General features: G+C 41.7%; 2 protein-coding genes across 2 annotated transcripts in view; both read right to left on the bottom strand.

Moving 5' to 3' along the window:
• Positions 1–516: 516 nt before the first annotated feature.
• On the bottom strand, positions 517–4,801 carry USP50 (ubiquitin specific peptidase 50). The gene is made up of 6 exons (XM_014887721.2): positions 4,506–4,801; positions 3,907–4,102; positions 3,101–3,298; positions 2,490–2,632; positions 1,264–1,396; positions 517–718 (listed from the first exon to the last, which is right to left on the bottom strand). Exons 1-6 carry the CDS (start codon positions 4,691–4,693, stop codon positions 554–556), a joined length of 1,023 nt encoding a protein of 340 aa, XP_014743207.2. The 5' UTR covers positions 4,694–4,801; the 3' UTR covers positions 517–553.
• A 3,102-nt stretch (positions 4,802–7,903) lies between these two features.
• TRPM7 (transient receptor potential cation channel subfamily M member 7) overlaps positions 7,904–10,866 on the bottom strand; it is a 59,864-nt gene continuing 56,901 nt past the window's right edge. Inside the window, exons 40-42 of the mRNA XM_088172809.1 lie at positions 9,938–9,989; positions 9,741–9,847; positions 7,904–9,441 (exon numbers count right to left, since the gene is read on the bottom strand). Of these exons, the coding sequence (XP_088028935.1) occupies positions 9,311–9,441; positions 9,741–9,847; positions 9,938–9,989 (290 nt within the window). The 3' untranslated portion in view covers positions 7,904–9,310. The remainder of the gene's footprint in view (positions 9,442–9,740; positions 9,848–9,937; positions 9,990–10,866) is intronic.

Genomic DNA, 10,866 nt, shown 5'->3' with positions numbered 1-10,866 from the left:
CTGTCTTGCTGATGCAATTAAGACCAATATTGATTGTTTTCCAGAAGCTTACAAGCTGCAAACAAGTTTGAAGTGCTGGAGGAACAAAAATGACATCAGTAAAACAATGCCTTTTTCTTTCTTACATATTAATGGTCACTCCATCCTCTTCTGTAGCACATAGTCTGGTCTGGTTGTGTGCTTTCACTTTGGTATCCTTCTGTTAGTTCCTGAAAGGCAGCTTAGAACAACCTACTATGTTTAACCAGCAGAAAAACAAGAATTTCCAGGTAAGTGCATCTGTGTGCTCAGCATCACTGTTCTTTTGAGGGGTACAAGAAGGTTGTCATGGGAAACAACCCTTGGCCCTAGTGCACATGGAGAGGATGCACGTTCCTTCCTGGCTTAGAGGCTGTAACTGACCTTTCTAGGAATCACTTCCTGAAAGACCACAACAGCTGACCAGTAGTGCACATGCTCTAGTTTATTGATGAAACAGGAGTTGGCTAATGCTGCTGGTAAATTCTAGGTGCTGCCCTACTCAGTGTTGATTTTCAAGGACTAACAGGGTCTCTCAGTAGCCTTGGGAGGTGTAGAAGAGGAGGTAAGCTGTGTCAGCCTGCACTGCAGAGTCTGGGATCTTGGTGACCTGGGCATCATCAAAGCTGTACCAGTGTTTGGTGACTGAGTGCTTGCAGAAGGCCGTGTAGTGGCCATAATCCAGATCTCCAGCATGGTTCTGTAACAAACAATACAGTCTGTTAAAAACAGAGTCCTGTTCTGTCTCCTTACAGGCCAGGCTAGGAACTGGCAATTGTTTTATGTATGCACTTGGAAAAGATGGGACAGAGGGTTCTAGCCCCTTTTGGCCTAGGGTAGGGAATGTTAATTCAAATAAATTCGTTCAAACAGAGTAAATGGATGATGGCGATGCTTATTTATTTTGCATTTACATTTGCAACCCAACTGTTAGCCTTGATACAGATCACTATAAGAGGGGCCCACTTGTTGCAAAGCCATGTCCTTATTTAAAAACAGGATTCATGCAGGATCCGCCTGTCTGAGGAGGCATTATGTGCCAGGAGTGCATTCTTTTAAATTTGGGATGTTGGGGAAGGAGAAATGACATCTCTGTCTTTTAGTTACCTACTGTTCCTGGATTATGTCCATGGCAGGTAAAAAAAGCGTACAACAAAATACACATTAAATTATAAATCATTATGCATAAAGTCCAAACAAACACAGGCTTTATCTGCTCCATGAGGCAGGAAGGGCAAAGCTTACCACTACAGCACACAAGCTGTACTCTGTAGTGCTGCGACACGATGTGGAGATGTAGGGAGAGAGATCCAAATCACTGAAAGGGTAGCAGACGGTGGTTGAGAGTTTTCTTCTGTTCTTGTCCTGCCAGGCAAACCTAAAAAGAAATTTTGAATGATTTTTAACGACCCTCAGCTTCTGTTTGCATTGTGGTCTTTGCTGGGAGGAGGGAAAACCAAGATCGGACTACCCAGCATTTGAAAGAAAGATCTCTATTAATGTCGTGTGTTACGGTAAACTGACAGAAAAAAATGGCACTAAAGCCACATGCGATGTCCAGCAAGGAAAGCAAAGCTCTTGCTTCCTGATCCTTCAGTCAAAGCCTGAAGTCATATCTTTGCATCACTCTCTCTGCATCCTAAACACTTGAGACTGGACTGCAGTGCCAGTGTCAGCTCTTCTCTCATGCCAGGCTCTATCCCTGTTCCCTCTGTAACTTTTGAGTACATCACCACGCTTTTAAACATTTACAGTGTGGCCAAGAGCTGCAGCTGGGGACCACATGTCCTTTGAGAATGTTGAGGAAAGCAGATGCTGAATGGAAAATTAAATAAGAACTTCAGATAACATAGTTCTGGGAAGCCAAATCATCCCAGAGTAATTTTCTTTATAGGTGGAAAGTTCAGAAAAAAAATATTTAGAATAAGTTCAGCATCTGCCTATGTGTAGCTAGTGAAGTCTGCTAACCCAGGTGCTCCTTTGCTGATGCACCTCTCTGTTCAGGCTTGATTTAGGAAAGGGATAAACAAAACCAGAGTGTCTCAACTGCAGTAGCAGCAAGCAAAACACTATCAGTCCCACTCTTGGAAGCTGAGCCACAAGCTCTCTGAGTTGCCACAGGAACTGATTCACAGGGCTTATAGAGGGACTGAACGAACCACTGCACTGGTCTGTAGTCAGTCACTACTTGGTGGAGTTTTTCTTCCCTCTGGAGAGCAGATCCCAAGTATAGGGAGAAATCTGGTGGGCTGCAGTACAAAGGCAGGACACCATGCATGAGAATTCAGGTATGCAACTTGCATGTTTGACAGCTGTATTTCTATAAATGCCCTTTTAGCTTTCAGGTATCAGAAGTATTAAACCCACGTATTTGCAGTGATTTGTTTCCTTTCAGGCAAACACAAGTGACTGTCCTTCATGTCTGACCTTACCCAGGAACTGGCAGTATTCTACCCCCACTTAGACTATACCTCTTTAGATGAAAAATAATGATCTGTGGTGCCTTGGTTATGGAAGCCTTTACTGTTGCATCTTGATTGCTTCCACACCAGTAGCAGTGGATTTGGTTGTTTAGAGTTAGTGTGTCTGGCTGAAAAAAGCATTCCAGGCAGTCCTGTCAAAGGAAAAAGAAACATCACTTGATCAAACAGATCTCCCTCCACCCCTGAAATGCTGAGCAACAAGAGGTGAACTTGCTCCTCCAAGTGCGATGCAGCAAGACTGACATTACAAATTTGCAAGACAAAGCAGCCAACATTGGCTTCCCTTCTCCCCACCAAGGCAGGAAATACTTGGATGACTGGAGGAAACCTCCACGGCTGCTGTGGAATGATCTTAATATCCCTCCAATCCCCTGGCAGCTCACGAGCATTGCTCCTGTAACCTTACCAGCCTCCATGGTTCTGACACCAGTGAAGAGACCCCACTTCTCTAGGGACCAGATCCCAGACTATCCATTAGTGCCCAGGAGACTAAAGTAACTAAACCCCTGCATCTTTCCAGTAACACCTAAACATCTGTTAGTCTAAGCCACTACTCCCCCGTGAAGCAGAAAGCAGCAGGAATGTGTTGGCTCTTGTACCTGCAGAGAGCACACTCTGGTGGAAGGGATGGGCAGGGAGAGGACGGTGAAGCTCTCGGGTCTGTCAGTCTGGGCTTTGCATGTCAGACACCTGATACCATGATTGAGCTGTCCCTCAAATAACTGTGTTATAATTGACGTGCCACTGCTACTCCTTGTGCTTGCTCTTGCACCAGGGCTCTGTCTTTCTTGGCTTGGCTATATAGAAGGAAAAAAAACCCCAAAATGTAGATAAGCAATTACTTGAGAAGTGCCTTCAATGGGTTTTAATAGGTGCTGCCCACTGCCTGGGTTGATCAGTCGTTAGTCTTGCCACAGACCTTGGCTCTAAAATGCTGTTACTTTACTTGATGGTTCATACATGCAGAGTAAGACTGATTCCTTTTCTGAGAGAAAAGTAACAAAAATATAACAATTCAGACATCTGATAGCATTAATTGCTTGAAAAGCTCTTGATCAGTGGCTGTGGAAGGGAGAAAGACATGGGGGCATGGCAGATGTGAAGTTTTTAGGCAGATGAGAAAGTGGAAGAAGATTAAGTGGGGAAGGAGCAAGGAGAGGGAGAGGTTAGGACAGTGAAGCTACACCAGCATTGTCTTTTAGATTGAGGCTGCAATTTGATGGAGCATTAGACAAGAAGCAAATTAATAATTGTGTGTACACGGGTATGAAATAAAGGTAGAAAAGGAAAGGTATCAGTAGCTCCATCATGGAGTTCAGAAGAGGCAATTATTAGATGGAATGCTAAGTCATGAAATGCAGAGGAAGCAGCTGTAGTTCCCAAAACACCACAGCTGGGCTCTCACCTCTTTGAAAGCCTCGTGGAGGTCATCCAGTACACAGATGAGAAATTCCTGTGCATCATGCTGAGTCCTCTTGCTAAAAGCTGGGTACCGCTTCCCAAAGACGGAATGAAAAGCCTCAGGGGAAACATAGTCAAACTCTCCTAGCCACATGTCGGACATCAAACAGCCAAAGGCAGTTGCAGACTCACCAATCTCCCTTGGGAAAAAGGGAGGAGTTTCAGGTGATGTATGGAAAAAATAGTGTCTGCCTTAAAATACAGAAACTCAGAGAACAGATGCAGGTACAGTACAGCTCTGGCAGCTGTCACTTGGCTTGAGGGGCTCTGCAGATCCCAGAATGTGGTAGGAATCATCATCGAGATACCCAGCAGTAATGGGTATTGCCATCAATATGGCAAGAAAAGCATCATGCTGAAGGACTCAGCAAGGAAACAAGCTGTGCTCTCAAAGGAGAAGGAAACCAGCTCGTGGCCAAGCTGACTAGAACTGCCTGGGAGGAGCTGGCAGGTGCCTTGGACATTCCCATGGCAACACGTATCCTTTGGATGGAAAATCGTGCCAAGCAGAAAGCTCTCAGTACTGTGAACAAACCAACTCACTCGTGCAGGGCTGTGTTCCACTTTCCCGAGAGGAAATACTGCACGAGTGGGGTCAGGCTGCAGAGGCACTGCAGCACTGCATTCATGTAGCACGTGTTCTCCAGGTTCTGCAGCCCTGTGAGCCCTGGGTGCAGGCTGCTCACATTCTCCAGCTGTTCCTTGGGGGAATACTTCCATTTCCATGCCATCCTTCCACCTACTACGAGAAAAATCCACAACAGTGGAAATCTAAAATGCTATGGTTTCTTTCTTTAAAAATTACATTCACATTTATTTTCACCAGGTTTATAGTGGTGAAGACTCTTCAACTTCCCCACTGAGCTCTTTCCAATACAGTAAGATACATAATTATGAGGTATTATTTAAACACCTGAGGTTTTAAGAGTTATTCCTAAAATTCCATTTAGTCTTTTACTCCATATAGTTGCTCAAAAACTACAACCACTTGTGAATAGCCATCTTTAGGGCAAAATGCTTAACGGCGCATATTACATTATATTTCATTTCCTCAGGGGTACAGTACTCACCTGTTTTCTAAAGCCATAGGTTGCAGTCCAGATGCTACTATAAACAGGTTGTTCTTCAGATCTTTGCTGTAAAATGTTTCTTAATTCATGTTAAGAAAATTTTAGCAGGTTTGTTGTCTGGCTGCCTAAATCTGTCCTGGACCAAACTGTCCCCATCCCCAGTCAGGCAGTCGAGAGGCTGAACACAGACCCTACATCACCTACATGTGCTCACTGATGTTGCTGCCCTTTTTTAGAAGCTGATGTTGTACTCTGAGGCAGGACAGAGAACTCTAAATCAGCAGCAATCTCCGTAGAGCAAAGATGAGCGTGCCCCGTGTGTTCCACCCATCCTGTGTTCCATCCTGTCACCCTGGCTACTCCTGCCCCAGCCCCTTGTGATGTCACTTGGTTACATTGGGCAGGGAACACACCTGCCTCCATCTCCTTCCATGTGCCAGCCAGAACAGAAAACCTTGGGAAAAGGGGGGCACCCACCCATTCCACTGAGCAGGGAGCTTTGGCCCAACACCCCTTTATCCATGTTTGCTCATACTTGTATTAGGATTTATTATTGCCACACTCTCCTGGAAGGGCAGTGATGACCAAGGGTGTTGACCATAAAAGGATGGAGCTACCTCAAAACATCATACTGAATTAGTTTCTTGGTGTTCTGAAGATTTTCCTGAGGGGAAAAAAAAAGGTATGGCAGATGGCTTTTAATTAGCTACATTAATGCAGTTCATCTCTAAATTCCATATGCCACCGAAGAGCAGCAGTTTTTCTCTGTTTAACAGAGAACTTGGGAAGTAACAAGTATCCACAGAAGAGGCCATGAAGTGATTTAAAAAACCTTCTAATCATCTTGTTAAACTTTAAGCAAAGGATGTCTCCAGCATTCCTGGGATAGCTGTCACTGTTACTGACCCCTCAAAATCTGATTTAGTTTTGTAAATGGAACTGGATAGGTTTATTCCCCCTTTCTGTGGAATCTGAATCAAGAATTTGACTATTTTAATGTAACAATACACAAATCCACATGGGTACTACCTACTGCAAGCTCTGGGGCTGAGAATCAACTTCCCATTACTGTCACCACAAACTGGATTATTGCAAGGAAAAGTGTTAATTGTGAAAAGAAAGATTAGACCATCAGAACTTTTTTCAGAGGCTTTGTTATATGTTAAAAGATCCTATTTTTTTCCCACCTGGTCTTTTAGGAACATTTAATATGAACTGTTACTACCAAGTCTCCAGCTGTTGTCTTTCCCTCTCCAAATTCCTGCAGTGTTACGAGTTACGGCATTAAGTGAGATGCAACCACAAAGAATTAAAGTGTTGGAAATCACTGTCACAGGCTTAAAAACCCAACCCCCCTCCTTTTCCAAATCACAAGGCTGCTGAGCAGCAGCTAAAAGAACAGCTTCCAAGGAACTGTGTATTTTGCCACAATGCATTTGGGATTGGTTTTCTCTGAAATGTTTCACCACCTAAATACTGAAAGAAAGCAGTCAACAATGACTTTGGTGGATTGACTAAAAGTTAACTTACGCAGCTTAATAATTTCCCTATATGATAAATACTCTTTTAAGTACCCTCCTAGGAGGAAATTCACTGAAGCATTTCAGATTTTCACTAAAACTAGAGAGGGTTTGAATTATATTCCTGTATTTAAAATCTACGTTCTAAGAAGATATGCCAGTACTTTAGTTCTTGGATAGTTATCAGAAGTTCCAGTTCGATCACTTTCCTCCTTTTTGGTAATCTAAAGGAAATTTAAAAGCTAAAAGATCACAACTCTTCCCTGTTTATAGAACATTTCAAGACTGATGAGGTTTCAGCAGAGGAGTGACACTTTATGTTCTCAAACAAATTAAATTTCATGTTCCTACTGCCCAACATGAGTAGGATGTGGCACTGTCCAGTCAAGCTGCTTTTTCAAACCAACTTGTTTTTTTTCCTTTGCCACCACACTTTTCCATTTCCATTCCTAAAGGGTACTTGACATTTACGATTTTTTTTCTGCTGGTATGAGGCAGATCACTTCTGAAAGTTACACATTTCTCCCCCCTCAGTTTAGACATACACTCCACATGTAATTCAAGCTGTAAATCACACAGAGTAAGCTACTGCTCCTGCCAGCAGATGAACAGAAAGGTGAACAGTGGTAACCACTCCTCCAAGTCTTACAGGCATTTCCCAACCACTTTTTTCCCCTTTTGGTCTTGAAAAAGCTTCAGGCCTGAGTCACTGCAAGACTGAGCAGAAGGAGCACTCCCCATGATCACACACCCATCACAAGGTGGTCACATCTGTTTTGCTAAGAAATGAGTCACAAGCAGAACTAGTGAACACCAGTAACACGGCTGAAAAATAACTGTGTGTAGTTAAGTTTTTGTCAGGAAACAGAAAGTTTCCCAACTTTTACTTACAACTTTCTCAAAATGTTTTTCTTCTTTAATACACGGAAATTTGCTCACATTTTCAAAACACCAGAGATTCCTCTGGAATCTCTCAATTTGCAGAGCCAGTCACGCTTACAGACTCAGTGCTGCTGTTACTTGGCATTAGAAAAGTGCAAGTACATCTCAAATATCTGCCCATTCCCTCCCAGCAACAGGAGGTGATGCAGTCAGGGATCTCTAAGAAGCAACTCCTAATTAAACATTGTGAAGAGCTATTTTTGACTCATTTACTCATAAATTCCTTCACGTGTTTGACAACTATGACAGTTTTCACTTTTTTTCCCTCCCTAGTTTCTGGTGTTGGCCAAAGTTGTGATACCTTAAAGGCAAACAACTGCTTTGATCCAGCACAGCAAATTCTGCTTTTCTGCATAAAGTTACTTAAATTCACCAAAATAACCTTTCGGACTGAGACACAGAGCAGAAGTCTGTAAACAAGAATAAATTTATTTTAGATTCTTTAAAGATTTAATGATATACAAAATGTATACAGTATTATATCCTTATAACATTTTACCTTTCCCCATCAAACATAAAACACCATTTAAACAACTATTGTGTTCGTGCCTTAGGTCTGTATCTATAAGATACACTACTGAATAAAAAAATTTATAGAGCTATATACTGCCCTTTTAATTAAAAATTACAAATTAGTACCTATGTAACAAAAAAAAAATCGCAGCATGAAACTTCAGTTGGACAACAGGTTCTTTTCTTGCTGAATGCTCAACAATATTTGGGACAGTTAAATTACATTTTATTGGCATGAAGGTGCATTGCAATCTCCCGTACTTTACACAATGCTAATCCAACCCTAGTCTCTCTTAAGTAAGTACCACAAATAACATAACATTAAAGATGTTTTCTACACAATTTTAAATACATTTACAAGTTATGTGTACATTCAGTTTCGATATACTGGTTTTAGGAGATCTTTGGAAGGCAGAACTTCTGAAGCAGTCACTACGTACGTACAAGGGAAAGCACTTCCAACTTGTGTTCTTACAAGGCAACTTATTTGGACCAGCACAAACTAATTCTTCTATTAAATATGATTATACCAGTCTATCATGGCTTTGTTACTATTTGACAGTGACTTGATAAAATTGAAATGTGTAAAACAAGAAATTTCATTATGCACAATTCAGGCTCTATTTCACAAAACAAAAACAACCAAGCCCAGTTTTACAGTCATAAAGCTGAAAGAATCCTGATTCAGGAGACTCTCTGTCTTTTGGAACACATCAAGTTCCTACCTTCAACTTCAGTCTATTGGCATCCTATATACACCTCATTTGGCTCTGTCCTCTTCAAAAGGCCAGATTAAAAGACACCTGGTGAGAAAATATTAGTGGAACACTTCTGAAAACACGCTAAGAATACTCTGGCATTACAGAGGTAGGTGCTTTCTCCTGGTTTTGCTCATTGACAGTAAGACAAATGCCAAAAAGACAAATGCTTTACCTTAAAACATCAACTACCAAAGTCCTTTTGGTGGAAGGCACATTTCCCACCACAGGACTACAGGAAGAAAATCCTCCACTAAACCAAAATAAAATAAAAAATAAAACTTTCTGCTTAAAAAGCCCCTTTAAAAACACATCTTAAATACTTGTCATTATTCCACCTTTAGCATGATCAGCTGCCACGCTGCTCTGTAGATGGTTATCACAAGTCATAAAATCCTTAGATTATGGACCAGCCAAAATTCCACTTATAAGACAGTAATCCTTGTTTTGACAAGTCTTTCTTTTCATTATAGTGAGGGAAAGGTAAGTGACAATTTTGTGAGGTTCCACGAAGTTTGAACGAAGCCACTGAGTTGGTCACATCATCAGAGCATCAGGCGAATGGAGTTGGCCGGGTCGGAATCTTTGGTGCAGCTTCCAGGCTGAATGGTCAATTCAGGGGCATCGTCCTGAGGAAAGATGATCTTGTCAGGGGTGTAATCGTTCCTCTTCAGATCTGTACAAACACAACAAAGTTGGAATGATTACTATTTCTGGAGATAGTAGAATCAATGGGGCATAAACATCTAGCAAAGAATTGGATATGTAAAATGCACTTATAAAGAGGAATTCTAGGATATGCACTGTCAAAAAAGGGATGTTTTTATCATAGGTACAATCAGAAGCCTAAAGTCAAATTACAAACTGCTGTTTATTACTTGTTCCACTTTCACTGCCTTCCTTGACTATTTCATTACATATCATACAATCTCTCATGGCATAAATGTCTCATAAGGAGGGTACTGCAGCTCTTACCTGGAAGTTTCAGTTTCCTGCAGCAGGAATTACAGTGGTGCTTTGCTCTGAAGTTTTTTATTGCATCCTCTCCCAAGTTGGCCGGACCAAACACCATATCATATGACCTTAGAAACAAAGTGCACAGAAACATCACTTGCACATGTTCTCTTTTCAGTGACAATTTTATAATACTTGCAGTCTTTCTTTACCCTTACCTTTTTTCCCCAGCTTTTATCACAGAGGGATCTGTCAAATTTTCACCAACACCTTCAGACAGTACATGAAGAAAAAGTTAAATCTGATACATTTCTGATTACATAAACAATATTAAAAAACCTTGGAATCCTTTCTATGACTTCTTGGCTTCTCCAAGAATAAAAAATAGGAAAAAAATCCCACAACCCAACCAAAACTATACACGATTCTCTACCCTTAGAAAATTGCTCCTAAACTAGCACTTTGTACTTGTCAGATTTCTTCCATCTATTTTTTGCATTTCCTTGCTTGAGTTTTCACCCATGAGAAAAATCTTCTATACAGTTCTCACTGCCAGAATATCTGGCACAGAGTTCAGGATAAAACCAGCTCACCACATTGGCACTACACAAATATACCAAAAACCAGCATTTCTTATGGCACATTTCATTAAGAAAAGATGTATATATTTATATTCTCTGTGCTGCTGTAAGATTTTATGCCATATTAGAACAACAAAGCTGGTGAAGGGTCTGGAGCACAGGTCCTGTGAGGAGCAGCTGAGGGGGCTGGGGGTGTTGATCCTGGAGAAGAAGAGGCTCAGGGGAGACCTCATCACTGTCTAGAACTACCTGAAAGGACACTGTAGCCAGGTGGGGGTCAGTCCCCAGCAATAGGACAAGAAAATGGCCTGAAGTTGCACTAGGGGAGGTTTAGGTTGGATATGAGGTAAAATATATTCACTGAAAAGGTTGCCAACACTGAAACAGCTGCCCAGGGAAGTGGTGCAGGGATTTAAAAGCTGTTTAGGGGTGGCCCCTGAGCACATGGTGTGTGCTGGGTAAAGTTAGACTTGACAATCTTAGAGGTCCTTTCCAATCTTTATCATTATATGATTAAATAAGAACATCACAGATCCAAACTAACTAGAAGAAGCACCAAGTAATGC

This window comes from Sturnus vulgaris, chromosome 13 (genome assembly GCF_052056855.1).
Source record: "Sturnus vulgaris isolate bStuVul1 chromosome 13, bStuVul1.hap1, whole genome shotgun sequence".
Taxonomy (NCBI): Eukaryota; Metazoa; Chordata; class Aves; order Passeriformes; family Sturnidae; genus Sturnus; species Sturnus vulgaris.
The sequence above is the reverse complement of the archived record's forward strand: the minus strand, read 5'-3'. Positions and strand labels throughout refer to the sequence as shown.

What these genes read in the sequence shown, in the direction of transcription:
- USP50 (XM_014887721.2), bottom strand. Translation starts at nt 4,693, where the DNA reads ATGGCATGGAAATGGAAGTATTCCCCCAAGGAACAGCTGGAGAATGTG. An exon ending in ATTATTTTTCATCTAAAGAG is followed by an intron (nt 1,397 to 2,489) that starts GTATAGTCTAAG and finishes ATTTCTTTTTAG; the next exon opens with GTTTGCCTGGCAGGACAAGA. An exon ending in ACAGCTTGTGTGCTGTAGTG is followed by an intron (nt 719 to 1,263) that starts GTAAGCTTTGCC and finishes TGTTTGTTACAG; the next exon opens with AACCATGCTGGAGATCTGGA.